This window comes from Protopterus annectens, chromosome 3.part0 (genome assembly GCF_019279795.1).
Source record: "Protopterus annectens isolate FY-2018-M chromosome 3.part0, PAN1.0, whole genome shotgun sequence".
Lineage (NCBI taxonomy): Eukaryota > Metazoa > Chordata > Ceratodontiformes > Protopteridae > Protopterus > Protopterus annectens.
This window is the reverse complement of record NC_056731.1, coordinates 798,670,990-798,694,245: the sequence shown is the minus strand read 5'-3', so window position 1 is coordinate 798,694,245 and position 23,256 is coordinate 798,670,990. Positions and strand designations below refer to the sequence as shown.

At 36.3% G+C, this 23,256-nt stretch overlaps 1 protein-coding gene across 1 annotated transcript in view; it reads right to left on the bottom strand.

The window, feature by feature from the left end:
- The window catches only part of SLC6A19 (solute carrier family 6 member 19), a 251,135-nt gene that overhangs the window by 66,259 nt on the left and 161,620 nt on the right, over window positions 1–23,256 (bottom strand). Inside the window, exons 5-6 of the mRNA XM_044066125.1 lie at window positions 20,318–20,428; window positions 8,149–8,261 (exon numbers count right to left, since the gene is read on the bottom strand). Coding sequence (XP_043922060.1) covers window positions 8,149–8,261; window positions 20,318–20,428 — 224 coding nt within the window. The remainder of the gene's footprint in view (window positions 1–8,148; window positions 8,262–20,317; window positions 20,429–23,256) is intronic.

Here is a 23,256-nt window from a genome sequence, read left to right as displayed (position 1 = left end):
AACATGAACACTTCTGTGTATTAAACAAGTTGAAATTGCCTTAGACATCATAAATCAGCTTCATATTTTTTTACATAAATTTGTTAATTCTCTGCTAATCACAATATATGCCTCCCACTGCCTCATCGATGCTGGCTAAGGTACAATCCTCTCAGCTAGCCAAACTGAAGGAATGATATAATAAAACTGCATAGTCTACAAGTAACCACATTAAAAAACCTATCATTGTCCTGTACTTCATCCCTTAACTGGTTAGAGCTGCCTTATCTACTGTCCAACAGTCACCTTAAGGCTGCCCCCAACATCCTTTACATCCTAGACAGATGCTCGCCCCACTAACTGATTATTAAACTGTTACACACCCCAAGAAAAACTGTGCTGGGTAAATTAACACCTAATATTCACTCAAAAATCTAAAAATCATAACAGTACCTGGCTATGCTGTGTATATACTGCTAATATACTGCTAATCTGTAAGACCTAATCCCAACAAGTATCATAAATATCTCAGTTCAGCTGTAATTTAAAATGTAATTGATGATATACCACCGTCCTATAGGAGCTTGAGGAGAAATTCCTTGACCATTGGTTACCTGAAGCTGTTTTCTATAGGAAATCATTGCTGGTGGGCACTAGTAGGCAGTTCTTTCGGTATGTAAAAGGCATATTTCTACTAAATGTAGATGGTATAAGAGCATGATTGGTATCCCTTTCAATGATGTAAGCAAGTATAACCCAAAAGTCTTAGGGGCCATGACAGTGTCAAAAGGCTTCAGTCAAACCATATCCTGTTATCACTATAGGACTTAAGGTAGACAGAAGCCCTGTATCTGGGATCAGAAATAATAGGGAAGCAAAGGATTTTCGGGTCTTTTGAAAAGTTTTGGGGCTGGTTAACCCAGGTTTTATGAAATCTGGGTGTAAACGAGTAAAATGAAGAGCTACACAACATGGCGCACTGTCAAGGCTTGATTCTTTCTCTTTGTCAAATCATCCATTGGCCATGATTACTGAAACCACAGAATACCCACACACGATGACGAATCAAATGTCTCTGTGGTAAAATGGGGGGCTAATGGCTTACTTTACACAAGGATGTGTTCTAGCAGATGTTTCATTGCCTTCAGCAGTCATAAGCTGGTAGAAACGTGCATGACCTCCTAGAATGTGAAGGGCTGCTCTTTGTGGTATGTGCCAGTAGTAACTGGTTGTCCCTGATAAATGCAGTCAGAGGGAAATTCCAGCATTTAACTGTGAAGCATTTTACAATGGTGGATAAGGTAAAAAGAAAAAAAAGAATGAAGCTTTCCCTGGGCTTTGGATTGTTTAAGTCTCATCCCTCCCACCCAGGTTACAAACCCAAATTAATGAGATATCAAAAGGCAGTCAAGCAGAAACTGGAACTTCTACCATTTGAAAGATCAGGTGCTCTTATAAAGTACTGTGCAAAAATACTGTCCGATGTTTTATACCCTCATGAAAAGGGGTACAGTACATTTGGCTTGTGGGCAGTTACAGTAAGGAGGCTGGTGTGTCATTTGCATAAAATAGTGGGCCACTTCTCCTATTTTGCTTGTGTATATGACTTTGGCATGTTGCCCAAATAAGCAACCAAAGGAGCTCTGTCTTCAAGGTAGCACCCTGTCAGTTTTGGAATTTTACAAAGTAGCACTGTTGCTAACTTTGGTCATGTCACAAAATCATTTGGTTACTAAAATGCCCCTCGCAACAAACATCTGAAGCCAGATGGGCTAAGGGCAGAATTATAAGGTTTCCATAAACACCTTGCGTCACATATAGTGTCAGTCTATAATTATAGGGTAGTTAGAGGCATGATCCATGCTAAATGCGGAAAGTTGCTATTGTTGTTCTCTAGAAACTGGGGAAAAATTTTATATCACTTACCAGATGGAAAGAAAACAAAACAGATCAAGGTTCTAACGCTAAGGCTTGAATATGGTTGCCCCAGATTAGGTAGCTGAGATATTGCTTTTTGGTAGATATGACAATGTTTGTCTTCACTAGCTAAACTAGCAGCAGTCCCTAGACAATAACCTTACTGGATGCCAAGAAAGCCGTTTTCTTTTTTTGCCCCCCTGTAACCCCCATGTGGTGGGGCTGTGCCCTCCACATCCCCTGCTACTTATATATACAAACTCTGAGATCGCACTACGGTGAAGGAAAGGGTAAATTTCCAGATACCCACTATAGTGTGATCTCCATTCAAAACAACAGATCCACAACAGTGAATGCTAGTGTGCATTCACTGTTGTGGATTCAAACATTTAAAAGTCAATGTTATGAAACCTTGGAAGAGTGACCTTTGACCTTCCAATGTTCGTGTAACTGTCTTTTAAAATTTTGATGGTAAACCTATACATATATATATATATATATATATATGTATATACATATTGCCACTTTTCCTTTCATTTATATTATTCCCAAACAACCAAAACTTAGTCACTTTCATGTGCATATTACTTGTAGAACAAGAAGTTTCCCTCCTGCTTCCTTTTTGAAAATGTGGACGTCCACCTCAGTCACCTAATGCCGAGGTACTGCCTCTATCTTCAACCAAATAGTGTAAAAGCTCATTGAGCATGAATCTTATTTATTTCAGATGCGTAATCCCTGAGAACTGATTAATTACCACAGTGACTTCAGTAAAGAAATGGATCCAACACCAATTGCTACTGTGACTTCCTGTTCAAAGGAGGAAATGTTCAGCAAGTTCAGGAGGTCATCATATTTTTCCAAAGGTTCCCAAAATAAGTCATTGTTTCTTTATTCTTGTTGAAAATACCCTTGGCAACTTCATGGCACTCTGCATTCAATGCCATCTGGTAGTTTTTCAGAACTTCATTGAGTCACCTGAAAATGACTGTTTATCACTTTGCCAGACTTCTCCAACAAGTGGGCTTTTTCTTCAGTAATTGCCAAAGCTGTTGCCTTCCTAGCCTTTCAGTACCTCTCAGTGTCATATGTAGGTCATGTCTTTTGGCACCACATGCAAATCCACTTTCTTTTATTTGTTTACTTCACTTTCTGATGGCAAGTGCCAGTGGCTCCTGGGTTAGCACCATGCCAAGCACTGACCATGTTTGGCAACAGGCGCTTGCCACTGTTTCATCTACTGATGTCTTGAAAAGGAACCATTCAGACTGCATGGCCCCAGCATCCACTCTATAGAGTGGAAACATTTCTGCATGCTAGAAGTACATTTAGCCCAGTCAGAAGCATTGATAGGTATCCCCAGGAAAGCACACTACATGTTTGGGATCCCAGGGCTGTTTCTAAGCTTTCTGCTAGAACTTAATTTAAGTAGAATTCTGCTGACAAGTATGCACATCTGATGATACAATGGTCCAGAACATACAGCCTTATGTCTGATGACATGACTACAAAGTCAATTATCAAACTTTGGCCTAAGTTGCCTTAGTACTAAATACACTTATTAAGAGTCTTCTGTTCAGAATGGTGACTAGTCCATTAAGGGTTACCCTCAGGGTTCACATCAGTCGTTATCCTACAGGTATCCCCATCATTCTTTACATGATAACTGAAGTTTACCAGTAGAACAACTCCAGCATTACTCCTTCAGTCGCCAAGAAAATCAGATATGTTGAATAGCTGATAGGGGCAATGCATAAAAAAGCATAAAGAGTTTTACTTCTTGCAGTTCACTATTGCATTAAGGTAACCCTCTCTACTTCTGGGAAAATCCACCTGTATGGTATTCAGACAGGGTCTTGTGAGTATCCCTACAATCACAAAAGGCCTCTCTTGATTTAAAATACCAAAATAGGAAGGAGGCAGACCATTCCAGCCAAGAAGTCAGACTTCATTACCAGCAATGAGTGCAGAGGTAATGGCAACTATATTTTGTTGGCAGTTTTTAACCTTACAGTCCCCATTTCCATACATCAATTTCTGTTTTCAGGGATTAGTCCATCATAATCCATCCTGCTCCTGCCCACACTTGATTGGCAACACACCTGATCCCACCCACCTCTTTGTAGGTGCTGAGGTTGTATAAAAGGTCCGTGCAACTTTTCCAGGGTAAGCCTGGCAAGGCTATGTGGATCATGCAATCACCTGTTGCTTATAAGTAAGCAACATTATAGGCTAGGTTAGGAAGAAAGGGTGGACCCTGCTATTCCTGTTCTGGAAAAGACTCACTCTTTGAAATAATCATATTCGGGATTCAGTTTGTAGATTATTTTATCTGGACCCTCCTTTTAGTGCAGTTTACCAAGGGTGGCACTGTAAATAGTACAGATATCCAGGTAACACATCTCTGAGTAAAAAAGGTGCATACAAAAACTCCAGTACCCATTTGAAATGTCAGAACCCACTACAGTGAGTCCTGAAACATGGAGTCTGAATGGCCAAAAAAGCACACTTACATATACTAATTCCAAGATGGCCACTTCCCAGAATATTCCCTTTTTCCCAGCAATCTCAGAGTTTAGAGGAGAAGAGCAGTCTTCAAGATTCACTCTTTTCCTGGGTTTTCAGCCTTTTCTGTTGGCTTGTTGACACACATCATTTCAAGTGCCACCATTTCGATAGGGAGCTGAAACTCCTTTAGTTTCATCAAGTCATGAATGGTAAACAATGCATTATTAAGCTTCTCTACATAATATAGCCCAATGTCTGAAAAATAAATACTTTCTTCTGTACCTGTTTATCACCACTTAAATTACCAGCCTCTTTTATATGGAAAACTGTATAAATGACCTTTACTTTCATAATATCACCCATTAAGATGTCTATTTTCTACACATGAAATTAATGGATTGTATTTATTGACTATGAATGGGCAAAGGTAACAGAAAATTATCTTTACCTTAATGAATGAAATTTTAGTAACTAAGTTAAGACATAATCATAGTATACATGGTATCCATATCTAAAATCAGCTGCAACATTTCATTATTTGCAGATTATACTGTGTTACCAATAACAAATGCACTAGCAACATGCCAATGCAAATATTAGCTATTCGATTATATGGTAAACTTAATTGTAAATTAATCCAAATTATATTAACACACAAACACACACACACATGGAAACCTTTTTTTCTTATGCACATTTATGCTGCTAAGGCAAATCATTCTTTTTGTAAAACTATTTGTGGCACACCTCTTGATCAGTGCACAATTAATACATATTTAAGTCCTCAGCTATCTATTATCTACAGAGTATTTTTTTTTCATTTTATTCTTATTTATACAGCACTATGCATCAGTTGCTTGACTTTCTCCTCTGTTTTACTCCAATCTGTTCCTAATCCTCATCCGTTGTCCTTGTTCTGTGGATGTATATGCTTCAACTGTTTCTTTCTACATTTTTTAATTATTTCATATTTTCTTTTCTTTTCTTATTGTTCCGTTTCCTCCTCCTTACTTTCTTATAGTTGTTATAAGGAGTATAATTCCTCAGACACTAACTGACAATGTACTAGAGCTTTACAATTACAGAAATCCTCAAGAATGTCTCTTTGTCCTCCTTTCCACTGGCTGTTACTGCAATTTGCCCATTATACCTTCATTCATTGCTATGAATATGGTGACTATATTTCATTGGCAGCCTGGCAGTCCCCATTTCAGAATAACACATAACAAATTCAGATAATTAGAATATGGAGAGACAATAAGCATGTCGCTACTACGTAAATATTTAAGAAAGATTTCATTTGGATACATTGGCATGTATATAAATTAAACATTTCCTAAATAGCTATATCTGCAAACGTTAGAGTTTCACCAGGCTGGAATCGATGTGTATTATATGAATCTTTTATTCCTCTGGCAGTTTTTCTCCCTTCAAGTTCTTAATACCTGTGTTATTGCCAGAAATGTTGGCATGTTACTGCCTACCTGCTATTGTACGCTTCTAGCATCTTCTAACACCACACACTACGTAGTCCCTTTACCAGCTGTAAAGCAAGTGGAGGAAGCAATGTCTTGAAACAGGTAACTCAGCTGCTGAAACACACACTCCTTTGTTTTGTGGAGGAATTCTGACCACATTTGGGATGGGATGTGGATTCTACAGGAAATTAGATTTTGTACATCTTGAGCAGGAAAAGGTAATAACTAGGTCACCTGATTACAAATTCTTATTATGCCTCCTGCATTATTACAGAATGATCCTGCCAGTGTCACGTAGCATTACTGTATTGTTAGCGTTTCTAAATCATTATACAGAACCATTGCAGGCAGGGCATAACTCATGTTAACCTTGTGTTCTCAGAACACACCATTTGTTTTACCACTTAGGTTATTATAAATGGTTGCATTCTGCTAGACATTTTTTAAATAAAAATAAAAAGTGCTGTCTTCATGTTATTGACCCCAGAAGTGTTACGTAATTATATCCTTTTATTTTCTAATTTCTGTTTCAGGAACCTCTGTAATATCATATTTATTTAAGGCATTTACATCCTTAACAGTTTCTACAGTGGTAGGACTGGTAGGATTTCCAGATGCTTTCAGAGTGCTTTCTGACTCTATCAGTTGAGACAAGTGCATTACATTGCCAGGTTTTGGCCAGTGTCTGCTTTTTCCACAGTGCTTTCTTTCTGTCTGCTTCTGCTAAGAGACTGGACTGGCATGTTGTAATTGCACCTTGCAGATTCCTCCATTACTAACACCCATTTTATGCAGTGTTCCTATGATGGAGATTACAAAGCTGACATTTAGACACAACCATGTGTTTACATTTTGCAGTCTGTCACAGTGCCACTTATTGAGCTCCACCTACTGCGACTATCACTCCTAAGTGAATATATAACAAACTGGAATCCACTACAGGATTTGTTTTCTTGACAATATAATACAGTTTTCCTGGACCACCAGGTGTCCCTAACTACTTCTTCTTTCTACCCTTGTTCATCTTGACTTATGTCTTATTGTTACTTAATGTTTTACTGGCAGCCTCCTTCCAGTTTCCTAACATTTTCTTCCATTAGTTTTATCAGAACATACAAGTGCCGCGGTGGTGCAGTGGTTAGCATTGTTGCCTCACAGCAAGAGGTTCTCCAGTTCGATTCTCAGATGAAGTGCCTTCTGTGTGGAGTGTGCATATCCTCCTTGTCATCGAGCGATGTTTAAAATGATGTGCAGGTTGGAGCGTATGTGGATGGGTGTGCCTTCTTTGAAGGTTGGGTGTTGGGCTGGCACCTCAGCACTGTAAAAATCCACTGCCAATCATTAGAGGACCAGAGTTCTGCTGTGGCAACCCCTAACCAGGAAAACCCAAAAGGCATTAGTTTTAGTTTTATCAGAACATATTTTCAAGATTTTTTTTCTACTTCTAGTAACAACTTGTTTTGATACATCTGTAAGTACTGTAAAATTCATCTTCTTTTAACAAATGTTTTACATGCTCACTACTTGTTTCTCAAAGGACATTATACATAAAGTATAATGCACGTAGCTGAGCTACTGATTGCATGCTTCATATCCTCACTGAAAAATCAAGAATGCAATTTCCCAACAATCAAATGTGTGCTGTGCATGCTCTCTCTCTCTCTCTCTCTCTCTCTCTCTCTCTCTCTCACACACACATACACACACACACACACACACACACACACACACACACACACACACACACACACACACACACACATACACATGCATACACACACACGCACACATGCATACACACACACACACACACACACACACACACACACACACACACACACACACACACACACACAGCAGCTGCAGATAGATTCTTATTATGTAAGATTGTTATTCCTCTGGCAATTTGTTTCCCTTCAATTCTTAATACTGGTAGCATTGTCAGCATTTTCTGCATGCAAGCAGCCAACCTACCTACTTTTGTACATGTCTACTATCTTCTAACACCACACACTAAGTAGTCCCTTTACCAGTTGTAACATAACTGGAGGAAGCAGTGTGTTGAAGCAGGCAACTCAGCTGCAGATATACACACACTCTGTTGTTTTGCAGAGTAATGCTGGCATCACATCTGGCTAAATGTGGTTCATATATTTAAAATGACATATACACAATAAACATTATTGGTATTTTTAGTACTCAGATTTTCAAAGTGATAAAAGACCTTTAGCTAACAACAGTCAAAAGAAAACATTTGGCTACTTACTGAACTGAGTTGTAACTTGAGAAGGAAATAAGTCCACCAAAGGCCAGGGAAAATGAGTAGAAAACTTGAGCTCCTGCATCTAGCCAAGTCACTGGGTTTGCCAACTCTGCAACCTAAATAGATTATTTTGTTTAAAAATTTTGCAAGAACGTTTTGCTCCATAGTCAGTGGTACATGACCTAAGCAGCATGTCTATTTTTTTTGTAGTTCAGATTTTTGGTGATATGATTGTAACCCCTTAAATGTTTACTTAATGTGGTTAATACATCATAATACAATTAATGGAACAAAGACAAATACAGTTCAGTGTAGTACATTACTTTTATACAAACAAAGCCAGCCAGCATGTCATAAATACACCTTTCAAACACTGGTGAGGGCACAGTTAGCATCCAACACCAAATTCCCTCACTACTACGTTACTAAGCAAAAAAAAAAAAAAAAAAAAAAAAAAAAAATATATATATATATATATATATATATATATATGGGATCTGTCAATATGTTCAAAGTTTCACTACTTTGAACCCCACTTCACCGAGTCCACTTGTTCGAAGTAGTGAAACTTCGAACATTGACTTTGGCAGTCACACTACAGCGCGGAATGGGAATATTCCCTTTTTCCTGCTGTAGTGCAATCTCAGAGTTGGTATATTTAAGTAGGGGGGTGTGGGGGGCTGGGGGTGCAGGGGGGCTTGCCCCCCTGCAAAAACATGTTTTAATGTTTTCTTTTTTTTGTAGCCCAGGGAACTAGACTTCAGCGAAAGTGCACTTTTATTTAAGTGGATTTCTGCTGATGTGTAAGGTCTATTGCTCTATTTCGAAGAAGTGTATTTTCGATGTAAAGCAGTAGACCCATATGTATATATATATATATATATATATATATATATATATATATATATATATATATATACACACACACACACACACACACACACACACACACACACACACACACACACACACACACACACACACACGTATATAGGCCAAAATTCAATACAGTTTTATAGGACTGGGAACATCACTAAATAATATCAATCAACTAACCAATTAATCGAACAATTTTTAAGCATGGAGATCAAACATAATCTTTTGAAAAAAGGTATCAGAATAATCAAAACAGACTTACTGCCAAGGACAAATTAGAAAAAGTTACAATGAACACTGGAATGTTACACTGAAAAGTGACAGATATAAGACCATTCAGCATAATGCTTGTTTTAACAGTAAATTGTTGACGGTGTTATCAGACATTGAATGATTTTGTTGTTTCCTTGTTAGCTTTTTAGTAACAGCATACATCCACACCTTGTGTGTCACTCTCAGGGCCATAATAGTTCACCTGAGTTTTCACAATGCTCTCTCAAAGCTAGATCATGCATTGTTCTTGTGAAAAAGTAATCATACGTAGATATGTACTTTCTATAACTGTAGTATGAAGTCTATAAATAAAATTGTTTATCACATAAACTGAACATACCTCTCATCCTCTAAGTGTAAGAAATCTGGACAAAGCTAAAAATAATGGGGGAACAAAGGCCCAGAAATAGGAACAAGTTTTAAATACTACTGTTATAAACTTAGAAAGTTGTTAGAATAGCATATGTTGTATTATCATGTATTTTCTAAATGGTGTGAAGACTGAAACTAAAATGTTTGTTATTATTTAGAGACTTCACAAATAATTTGACAGAAAACCACACATTTTGTGAGGAACAGACTGAAAATATGAAGTAAAAATCTGGGCATTCTGTGAAAAATGGGACAGTTGAGAGCTATGAAAATTAATGCACTAAATTAACATTTTGATAAGCATTGTCCACATATTCAATGGAGTATGAGTAATGATTAATACTATTGCTACAAGGAAGCAAAGGATCTGCCTGAATGTGATCCAGTTTTCAAAAACACCTCTCAAAGTCTGTAATAGTAACAAAAACAGATGTAGGTAAATATGCTTCTGTTCCTTTTATCTGACATATTTATTTATTGTTTGTTTCTTTACTAGTGTTGTGGACTGATCACCAGTGATATGTTTCAATCAATGTATCGGTGATATTATTCACAAATTGGATAACATAACATCAGTTCAGTGGCATGCAATTAGATTTCACTAGTTGGAGATCTAAACTTTATGTAAACGATAGTGATTAGTAAATACTGTTAGTAGTAGTCACTAGACTGAATAAAACTAGATATAAATACTGTTAGTAGTAGTCACTAGACTGAATAAAACTAGATATAAATACTGTTAGTAGTAGTCACTAGACTGAATAAAACTAGATATAAATACTGTTAGTAGTAGTCACTAGACTGAATAAAACTAGATATAAATACTGTTAGTAGTAGTCACTAGACTGAATAAAACTAGATATAAATACTGTTAGTAGTAGTCACTAGACTGAATAAAACTAGATATAAATACTGTTAGTAGTAGTCACTAGACTGAATAAAACTAGATATAAATACTGTTAGTAGTAGTCACTAGACTGAATAAAACTAGATATAAATACTGTTAGTAGTAGTCACTAGACTGAATAAAACTAGATATAAATACTGTTAGTAGTAGTCACTAGACTGAATAAAACTAGATATAAATACTGTTAGTAGTAGTCACTAGACTGAATAAAACTAGATATAAATACTGTTAGTAGTAGTCACTAGACTGAATAAAACTAGATATAAATACTGTTAGTAGTAGTCACTAGACTGAATAAAACTAGATATAAATACTGTTAGTAGTAGTCACTAGACTGAATAAAACTAGATATAAATACTGTTAGTAGTAGTCACTAGACTGAATAAAACTAGATATAAATACTGTTAGTAGTAGTCGCTAGACTGAATAAAACTAGATATAAATACTGTTAGTAGTAGTCGCTAGACTGAATAAAACTAGATATAAATACTGTTAGTAGTAGTCGCTAGACTGAATAAAACTAGATATAAATACTGTTAGTAGTAGTCGCTAGACTGAATAAAACTAGATATAAATACTGTTAGTAGTAGTCGCTAGACTGAATAAAACTAGATATAAATACTGTTAGTAGTAGTCACTAGACTGAATAAAACTAGATATAAATACTGTTAGTAGTAGTCACTAGACTGAATAAAACTAGATATAAATACTGTTAGTAGTAGTCACTAGACTGAATAAAACTAGATATAAATACTGTTAGTAGTAGTCACTAGACTGAATAAAACTAGATATAAATACTGTTAGTAGTAGTCACTAGACTGAATAAAACTAGATATAAATACTGTTAGTAGTAGTCACTAGACTGAATAAAACTAGATACAGTGGGCTATACATACTGGCTGAGTAAATATCAGTTACTGAATAGTTAAAAAAAAGCTAGGTAAAACTGAATAGTTAAATATTTACTTAAACATCTGGTTTACTTCTCCATGGTGGAGCTGTTGTGCAAATGCACAACATAAATGCTAACAGAAAAGTATGTCCATTGTTATGCATAACTTCAGTAAGTAATATATAAAAAACTTTTGGTTTCACAGATCTTTTGATACTGCATGTATTAGGTGAATCAAAACAAATGTTTTGTATGAGTGCAGGGATAAAACTTACAACTGTTCCACTAGTATTTTTATTTCTAACATTCCAAGATGCTCCTGAGAAAACTACCCTGAACTGCCTGTAACTCTGCTACAGTATAGACCCACCCTGTTTCTATTATATTTTTAAAGCCAGTGGCTTAAGCTGTACAGCCCTTGAGTTAAACAGAAGATATCATTTTGTGATAGTACTCTTCTTAGGCTAATCATATTAATTCATCCTCCCATTGTTTTGCATAGACCCTGAATACTGAGTAGCCACAGATGACCAAATCACCTAGAAACATATTTTACATCATCAAGTGGCTAGCCCTGTCATAGCATGCAGTCTCTGTCCATGTTCTCCTATCTTGAGGATACTGCACACCACAGTAGATGCCCAAAGCAGTTGGTCTGTACAACTCTTCCCCTATAGAGTACCATATAGATTCTGTGCTGTTCCCCACAGCTCCATTCATTGATGAGTTTGAGAGGGAAACACTCAGCATGTTTTTCAGAGGTGAGAGGAACCACACAGAGGCACAAGGAGAACATGCAAACTCCAAACTGGCATTGGTCAAAAGTCAGGATTGAACCTTTACCTTATGCATGGGAGGTGAAGACCTTAACCATTATGCTAACTGGTCAAGCATGACTTGAGGTGGGATATGGAATAGTAAGGAGTGATTTGAGGATATGGAGATGGGAGGAATTAAGCTTAATATAAGTATACAGATAACCACATGTATAACTAAATAGCCTTAGACAAAACCTTGCTTAAAATTGGAACACCTTGTTTTTGTTACTAAGCACATTTACATTGCATGCCCTCAGGCATCACTGTTCTGCACTGACTTTGGATCTAAACTGTGTTTAAATTATCTTAGCTGTTATTCATGTTACTAATTAACCTAAAAAAAATGGCCCCCTAATGTTATTCTGAGACGCTTACCCAAAAAGCATAGCCTCTCATTATGGAATGCTAGACTGCTTTAGCATCAGCCTTAGCCAGCCTGCTTCTAATGAGCTTTCTGAGCCAGTGTTACAACTGCCTCACATTTACTGACAGCGCACTTCTTCTAATGCATACTGAGTCCAAGTATGAGAGATGTGCTTATTTATCTAAATTAGAGGATCGTCTCTTTGTTTCAGCAAAGCAGTATCACAGCGGTACTACGTTATCACAGCAGTGTAAGACCACTCCTGCATATGATGAGGAAGTAAAGAAATCATTGGGTAAAACTCCTAGGACTCTTAGACTTCCTATAACTGTTATTCTGCCACATAGCCAAAACACTAACACCACATCCACATTTGCACCCAAGTCTTCTGCAGCTGGGAGTCATCTGTACTGCAAGTCTGTATCCTTAAATCCATAACCTTCAACAAATTCCTGAAATCTCTTGAGGTCATTGCTGACTTCATTGTAAGATGCAAAGATGCAGCACTCATCAGGTTGGCGAAGAACAGACTTTAGCTGCCTTTCTGGTGCAAGAATTGAGGCTGCCACTAATGCCTTTTGGTCCCAGCCCTATCCCCAGATAAGAGTATGACAATTTAGTTAGTCATGGAGTGGAGGTGAATAGTCTTAAGCAATCCACCCTGTGGGAGAGGCAGAGAGACATTGTTGTTCCCTGCTCATGCCTCCAAAGAAGGCAAGGTCCTGGCATAAAGCAGCATTCTACAATCACCAAGAATGATGCCAACATTCAAGGATGAAATAATTGGCTTGAATAATTGTCAAGTAAGCTGGTGTCATTCTATGGGGATCCCTTTTGTGTTGGAATGGGCAGAAATGGACAACAGCACCCCCTGCTTTGCTAGGGATGGCCCACATGTCTCACCCCTTGGCTTTTGCATACTGGCTGTAATTCGTGCTACCTCCTTAGTGCCATTCTAGGCAGACTTCACCTGATGTACACCCCAATGTAACAAATTCTAACTTGGATAACATCAAGGTTGCAATGCTGAATGCTAGAAGCCCAAAAAAACAAAATATCTGACCTTGTGTACCTTCTTATCCCTAAAGACATTGGTGTTTGTATAGCAATAACAATCTGGCTCAAATATAGTGACAGCACTTCATCTTTTATAGTGCATTATGTCTATCATGCATTCAGATCCTCTGGCAATGGCACGAAGTATCCAGCCTTAACCTCATCCCCTATGTGTCTTGATTTTTTTCTAAATATCTAGTCTAGTGTATTAGCTAGATTTGTTGGCTCTGTTATGGTGATACCAGTTTGTTCTAATGTACTACATTCTTGTTTCTTTCTCTTCTGTTTTGGACGTGGGTATAGAATGCCTTATTATTGTCATTTATCTTAAAGACAAGTTTTACATGTCACGAAGCTTTGATTCTTTTGATTTTTGATGGAGATGACCTCGGTCTTGTTGCTTTGGCACAGGTAAAATTTGGAGACATTCATTGCTCTTCTGTTTTCTTTTGGTTTAATAATATGTTTATTGTGCAATTCCTCCAGTTAGGTCTTATGCAGAATTTTCCACTATATTTATGACTCACTGAGATGAATTTATAAATTCCATACCTTTAAGCATTGCAGAGGGCAATAAATAATTTATCAATATGTTGTGAGGGAGGGCCTAATATGCACTTCCATTTGGTTGCTGCAAGATGATTTTCAGTGCACAACATTTGTTGGATGAAACATTTTTAAAGATTTTTTATTGTCTGGTTTGATGTATATGAGAAATACATGGCATTTTGGTCAGAACAAAACAGATTTTCCTTAAATTAAATACTAGTAACTTTTGCAGGTGTTTTTTTCTTTTCTTTTAGCTATCATTTTAAGTCACACTAAATGCAAATAATTTATTGGTGTTACTATAACAAAAATTCCAAAGTTTCAACAAATATCTTTTTATTACATTGCAGTAAATACTTAAAATAGTGACATGACTTTGAAAAATGCACAATTCTATGGTGCCCTTCCTGACCATTTTACCCCTGCCACTCGCTTTGAATTGCCTTCCAAAGCTGAGGTAGTAGATAGATAAACTTGTCAGTTTCCAAGCTCTATAAAGTGATTTCTTCAGTGCTTGACTCCAGCAGGGCCGAACCTGTTCCATTTGTCCTTGTTCTGCTTAACTCAGTATGCTCACCTACCACTCCATTTCATCTTATACTAAGCTTAATTCCTTCCACCTCTATAACTTCATATCACTCCATACCATTCCAGATTCCACCTCAAGTTACACTCATATTACACTTTATTACATCATCCCCCTCTTTTGCTCTTCACTCAACCTGTCTCCACCGAACCCACTCCATTTATTTAACCTCCTTCCTGCCCACTTTTACCACTGCAATACCCCATACTCCCTTAGCTTGTTTTTCTTACACCAATAGCTACACAAATAACTAGACTACCCATCAATACAAACAAATCCAGCACTTAGAATTCTCATAACAAACATAAGATTCATTCTCAACTATTTCTAATAAATAGGCACCAAATTTGTCCAACTAATACAACTCACATATCGCTTCATACTACCACACTTAGCTAACTGCCACAAACCTCTCAATGTCAACTACATGCCCCGAGACAATTCTCTCCAAGATTTCGCTACAGTGGGGGAAGAGCAAATTCCTCGATCCCCACAGTCCATGATCTTGCAAAGACTTAAAACCGGCAGAATTGATCAAATGAGTTTCAATCATTTTTGCCAGTGTAAAATACATTCAGCATTACGAACTTTCAATTATATCTATGCCTCCATTAAAAAAACCTGCATACAATGTCAATTGTATTCTGTAATGCATCCTTTACACTGTCAATTGTATTCTGTGATATTACATCTTTTAAACTGTCTACCATTTCTTTACTATTATCAGTGTTTATCTATTGTAAGTACTGTTCTTACAGAGTTTGTACTATTGCTAATTTTCTTTCTTTGTACTATTGTAATTTTTTTAAAGTTTTGTATTAGTGACAATTTCTTGAGCTTTTCTTCCCAGGCTTCCGCCGAAAGTTTTTTTTTTTTCCTGTAGCCAGTTGGATTTCCACAGTAAACAAATTCAAAATAAATAACTAAATAAATATCTTATTTAAAGATTAGAGTAATATTAAAATTACCAATAATAAAATTAATTTTAAAACAAAGTGAGATATATATACAAAACAGTCTAAGTTTTTACCTCATCTGCCATACAGGTATATCCAAAAAACTTTAAGACACTGACCTAATAAGAAAACATGATCCATAGTTTCTTCTCCTTCTTTTTTGCTTTTGTTTTTACCTCTCTTTCAGGCCTGCAAGTAAGTTCTAAATTAATTTTATAACAAATCTGACAAGTGGAATATATTATCTTGATGTATTTTAAGTATAATCTATGAACACTGTAATCCCAAAAGTAAAACGGCATTTTATTAACTGGATACAGATACTAGGCACATATATTCTTTTTTGAGGGGTGACCAAGAAGCTTTGTCTGGTTAAATGATTTGCTTAGAGTCACACATTATACTGCGGTGGTGGTGCTGCGGTAGCATTGTCGCCTCACAGTAAGATGTTGTCCTGTTCGATTCTCAGCTAGAGCATCTTCTGTGTGGAGACATGCGTGAATGGGCATACCTTTGTTGAAGGTTGTGCATCAGAGCTGGCAACTCGGCACGTCGCCTCACAGTAAGATGTTGTCCTGTTCGATTCTCAGCTAGAGCATCTTCTGTGTGGAGACATGCGTGAATGGGCATACCTTTGTTGAAGGTTGTGCGTCAGAGCTGGCAACTCGGCACGTAAAAATCTACTGCCAATCATTAGTGGACCGGAGTTCCACTGTGGCGACCCCTAACCAGGAAAAGCCAAAAGACACAACGACAAGAGTCACACATTAGGTAAATGGAAGTGGAAGGAATTAATGACATACTCTGGGCTGTAAGAAGCAGCTAATTAACAGCAAGGAGTCTTAATCCAATGTACTAACTGACAGGCTATCCTAAACCTACATTTCTTCCTACTTGATATAATAATCCCTTCATATATGTGTATGTGTGTATATACATATTTATATATATATATATATATATATATATATATATATATATATATATATATATATATATAGATATGGATATAGATATATTTATCACAGACTGATCCCAATGCCTTCTAGTGTAAACTTGCCAATGGTGACTGAAACTTAATGAATTGTTTTGCATGTACACGTATTCACAATATTTTCCAGAAGGGGGTTACTGATACCTGTTCAGTGACAGTACCCCTTTCCTGTATTCAGAGTATGCTTTAAACAATCAGATTACGAACCTGACACCGAGATCTAAGTTAGTGAGCAGATGATCAGTCTCCCTTCAGCAAGTGTGGATACTAACAGTCACACCAATGTGGGGAAACTCTTCACTAGCAAAATAAGTTAGCACATAACAAATTTTTAAGAATGAACTTAAACTTTTAACTTTTACAAAGCTCTGAAAATACATACAAGACAGCATTGCAATTGAACAGGGAAAAGAAATAAAAATGTCATATGATATGACAGCAAAAAAAAAAAAACTTTAAATATATATGTTGATATTATTTCTAATTACTTTTTTTAAATAACTGAAGCCTCAGAATGAAAATAAAGTACAACAAGTCTATGATCCAAACTTTCACTGTAAGTTACAATTCCCAAAATCTATATCAGTTCCAGGCAAACAAAAAGTAAATGGCAGTAGCAGCTCTGGCTCTCTATACTGCGTGGAGGTTAGAGTGGGTTTTCAAGTCCAAGTAATATTCTCAGGTAAAACAAAGGAAAAGTACAGCAGCAGCAACACTATTCAGTACACTCAACAGAGGTTAGACAGATTTCAAACACAAATAGATTCTTTCTTTCTTTTTAAATCAATCTGCTGCAATTCAGTTATATCCCATGGTGGGGTACTTAAGCTTGTCAAGGGAACAGTGTACAAGGCAACGGTAAACAATTTCATAGTACAGTAATTAATTCTATACTATTAAGAGAAAGTAGTTATACAATCTGCATATTTGATGAAATACACAACTATTCACATTTAAATCACATATAAATCTCTATTATTTTCCCCCTTCTTGACCACTACAAAATTTTCTTGAGAAATGCTCAAGGAATGTAGCTTGTTGAGAAAGTGCTGTTTTCATATTTAAATCACTCAGATCCTTGCTTTGGAAAACCTTGTTTATGCTTAGCATAAGATTTCCATCTGACATCTTTTTACTTTATTAGTTAACTCTGCTCTTTTAATTGGCCATTGGGTCCCTTTATCTAAATAGTGTTCCACCAGTTAGGTATACACTGGTTTATCAGTGATTAAGTTTCCAAACTCTTGTAATGCTGTGAAAACACTAGTTCATTTACTGTTCCCACCCCAACGCACACACAGGTGTATTTCAAAAAAATTTAAATCTCAGAACATTGAACTTCAAAACATTGAGACCATAACATCAAAGCCCCAAAACACTATAAACCCAAAACAGCGAAAACTCAGAACACTGAAAGTGTGTATCATAACATCGAAAACTACAATGCACATGTAAATAGCATCCCCCTCCACCTATAACAACACCAAACTAACATAGAATCTTGGAGCATACAGCTGTCCTCAACCAAAGAAAAAAAAAAAAACATTGTTTTTTTCCATCCACCCACAGCCCCTGATAATTATATATATATATATATATATATATATATATATATATATATATATATATATATACACACTAACTCCAAGATCACACAGTCTCCTTCCTGGGGATTGTCAGTCTTGCACACCTGCTAATCATCTGCATAGGTTGACCAAATGTAGCCAATTAAACAGATGTCGACCACTGAACATTTCAACCAAATGCCCAAGTCCCATAAATATATATTATGGTTTCACTATCTGTGCTGGTCTTCCTATCTGAGTAACTCTAGTTTGCATTTATTTTCTTTATTACTTCAAATAGACCCTGATAGTTAGCCAACAGTTTGGTGTTCCCTGAGCAGTTCAAACCAACATATTTTCCCAGCTATAAATTCCCCAAACCTTGCATTTCTGGTTTATGCTCCTCTGTACCTTGAGTTAGTTCACTGTATTCCTGTATCCATATCACAAGTTTCACTCTGTCTTGCAAGCTGGTGCAGTATTACATGGCACTTTTAAATGGGGTTTGTTCTTCTTTCCAAGTTTTTTTGGAAACATCTAATAGTCCACAAAGCTACCCACTGTATAATTACTCAAAAGGACCTGACTAAGCCAAGCCAAGGCTTGTAACACTTACCTAATGACAAATATGGGGTAAGATGTTAACTGGTCCTAGTTTTTGCATCTTCCACAATAATTTTTTCTTAGCATGGATTTCATGTTTGATTAAAATGCTTCACTAATTCATCCATCTAAGGATGATATGCTGAGGTTTTAGTTGCTTGACTTTAAAGCACTGACACAACTGATGTATTATTCTGTACATAAAGGGAGATCCTTAATCAATGAGTATTTCCTTTGGCATTGCTATCCTGTAGAAGAATAACACTATCACCCTGGATAACAATTTTACATTAGCTTTCCTTGTTAATAAATTGTTGTCTTTCTTTTTGAAATAAGACATACTGCATGACCTTGAAGCTTTTCACCAATGAAAGCAAGGAAAAAGATTCAAACTGTGTGAGCCAAAAAAAAAAAAAAAGAAATATGGGCACACATAAATGAATGAACTTATTATGTCGACCTGTGACATCATGGTGTACATCATCATGGATGCACATCCATCCCTGAGTTATGGAAACTTCCAGAAAAAAAAAAGATTAATCCTAACTGATGGAGAGGATTAAGCATACTCCCAACCAGGGACAGCATTTTAAGTTACATTACAAATTAAGGGTAAAATATTCAATAATAACAATATGTCAAGATAAATTAAACCATGTTTAATTTTCAACCTCATGGTGGACAATGCTATTGTGATTAAATCAAGCTTAACCAGAATCAGATCATCATATGTATTACACAATTATATGATACCTTAATTTCCAACAACCACATCCTGTTTTATGGTACAATAAGAACAGATCATATAACTGTATTATGAATATATTTTATCAAAACTGATTAAATAAAACACAAGAAGCATTTTGCCATGCCAAGTAAAACTGCTGGCCAGAAAAATATGTGCACAGCTGTGTGCTTTCTGATTCTCTGTAGCATCCTAAAAATTTTCAATGAGATTCAAGGGAGACAGAGTATTTCCCTAACAACTGAAATTGTTTTTTATTGCAGTCCAGTCCTTTGATATTTTCTGTATTTGTACTACCTCTTAGGAAAAAAAAATAAATGTGGTGTTATTGGAGTTGTACAGTGTGAAAAGCTTTACCAATGGTACCAGAACTTGTCAGGGATTTAGGATGCATGGCTAGGATTAAAAAGACTCCAGTGGTTGTTAGCCTACCACACACCTATGAACCTACAAACCTACGTGGTTTCTATAGAATCAGTAGTTCCTTGGGAGCACATGAAAATGCTCTCTTGCATTAAAATTCAGATACTAAAGGAGAACAATAAACAGAAGCTTCAGCAATAGATTTGAAAGAACAGAACCAGAGGTGTTTAGCCATTACTGAGAAAGCACTTACGTCTGGTGTGAAGAGATATATTATTCCATCGACAGATCCTTTCAGGGTTAATCCACGAATCAGGAAAATAGTAAGCACCAAATATGGGAGTGTAGAAGTTACATAGACAGCCTAAAAATAGAAAATAATGCAATGATGAGAAATGTTATTTTGTTTATTGTACATTTGATTTTGAAAATTAGTAATAAAATGAAACTGAGATGCAGCCATTCATCTGGAAGGAAAATATTTGATAACGTATGTGTTTATCAGATTTGTTTAGAACATGCTTGATCTCATAGTAATTAAAACATTTTGAATGTATAATTGGAAATAACAGTATTGGTTAAATAAGTACTTAAGTAAGCTTCTGTTGGTAAATTTATTCAGATACAGAAAAGGCAGTCTTAAGAATATTTAGTGATGACACATTTTATTACAATCCCCAAACGGAAACCTAGTAAGCCTGGTCAGTACATAGCAACACAGAACCACAAACTTCAAGTAGAACTTTATCCCAGACTCTCTAAATTACCACAAACCTAAAAACTAGAGAATCTCTCATATGTGATTCACAGAAACAAACAAAATTAGAACAAATCAGGTAAATCAACACATCACTTAACTTAGCACATTAACCCCCCAAAAAATACATGTCACTGCTGGACAGAGGCACAACAAACTAATGGGCACAGTATTTTTTCATATAAGGGGTGGCGTAAGCCACAAAAATTTGGGCTAGGCTTATAAATGCCTTAGGGCAGATAGCCTAGTATAAACCTATGAACCTATGAACCTATACAATTAAACAGAAAAAATTCATTTCCTCTTTCACCCATTCATCTTGTTTACTGATATCTCTTTCAAAATCTAAGATTTTATTACTTAGTGTCAGTGTTGTAGAATTACTGGCCATAGTTGGTTAATTTAGTTTTTTTTTTTTTTTTTGCTATTCATTCAAGCATTATCTTATCTGAACTAAAAAGAGATTAGGTTTGTTTTATTGTTAACTTTCAAAGTTTTGCATGAAGCTAAGGGGTAATTCTTTAAGAGGATGGTGAGTGGTATCATTGCAGTTTTGCAACTATATTGCCTGCAATAAACTACTGACCTTTATGCTTATTCCTGCTCCCTATTGAAATCTCAGAGCTCACAACGTCAAATCTTAAAATACTGAAAAAAACAAGATCATAACGGGAAAAGTGTATATATAGCACTGTGCTTATCTTTTAAACTTTTTTTTTTTTTGCAGAGGGCAAGCCCACTGCACCCCCTGATGTGAAGACAAGTCCCAACACTCCCTGAACCTGTATAAACCAACTCAGAGATGTCCATACCTTGGAGAAAAGGGAATATTCTGGAAAATGGCAATCTCTGACTTAGTATATGTAAGTCTGGATTTTAGGTCATTCATTCTCCACATTCTAGGAGTCAGCATTTTGAGTCCCAACATTTTAAATGTCTACTGTTTATTCTATAAATAGGTTGCCACACTCATTCTTACATTTAATTTTGTGTTAGGGTTGTCCTGAAGTCTATGTTGCCATCAGCAAAACCCCAGTGATTATACATGAACTCATCAGACGAGTCCAAAAATGCTCTCTCATTGGCTGTAGAGAAGAAAAAAAAGATATTTATGTATACCACAAAGAAACAGTTATATGTGATAAAAATATAACAGTTCATGGGCATAGCTAGTTTTATGTGCAGAGAACATATAATGCTCAGAAGCCCGTAGTCTATAGTTGTGCATCAATATGACACATCTACAGTAACCCAGCTGTAAACATTTTATTATTTTATGTCTTTCAACTTAATTAAATCATGGCCCATAGCTCTCAAAAAATCAGTCAACAGTTCAACATAAAGCTTTACAATATTGTCAAAAAACATGCCCATTTTTCTTGTAATGGATCTTGTCCCCAAAGGTGCCTAGGGTATACATGTTGAGGACAGGAGTGTGAGTTTTATTTTCATGAATAAACTGTTCTGAGCTAGCTCTCTTACAGACCTCCTAGAAATGTTTTTCTTTGGGATAAAGACTTCCACACCTTCAGTGAAGGATTTTATTCCCTCCACCCGTTTACTTAATATGTTGGTAATACTGAGGCAGGGATAGCCACATAGCAGTGTACACCTTGGCTGTGGTAATTTGGTCATACTGACTAATGCTGATATGACATTACAACCCCATGTAAAAATGTGAAACAGAGGGTTGTTGTTGTTGATGATGATGATGATGATGATGAAGATGATGATGATGAGGATGATGACTAGTTAAAGCTTTGCTGTCCTGTCCCTATACCCACAAAAATACTCTGATACTTGTAGTTATCTGAAACTGAGGGTGGCAGGGATCCGTGTTGTTTATATTTATTTGTTACATTCCACTGCTGTAGTCCACTGAGCCTTCATGCAAATATACATAATTAATTGGTTCTTTTCAGTACCAATCTGTTGTTAGTCAGGTGACAGTTATTTTATAGAAAAGGCAATATTATTTATTATATCACTTAAATAATTTCACCTAATTTCAAACTGCTAATGAATAAACAGAACAGGAATGCCGGTCTCAGTATATATATATATATATATATATATATATATATATATATATATATATATAGGTTCATAGGTTCATACTAGGCTATCTGCCCTAGGGCATTTATAAGCCTAGCCAGAATGTGTTTGGCTTTCGCCACCCATTTTAAATTTATTTTGCTATGCCCTTTTTCGAGGTTAGTATACTGTGCCTCTGTCTAACAGTGACACAGAAGTGATACCCGGGGTAAACCTACGATCTCCCATCCACTCATCAAGATTCCTCTTGAAGAGAGTCAATGAGGGACTCTGTCTAACCTGGACTGGGATTTTATTCCAGAGTGAAGGGAGCCTCTGGGTTATGAATCTGTCCCTCCAGCATGTCCTATTTATTTCAGTGCTGAGGTTCAAGTCTCTCG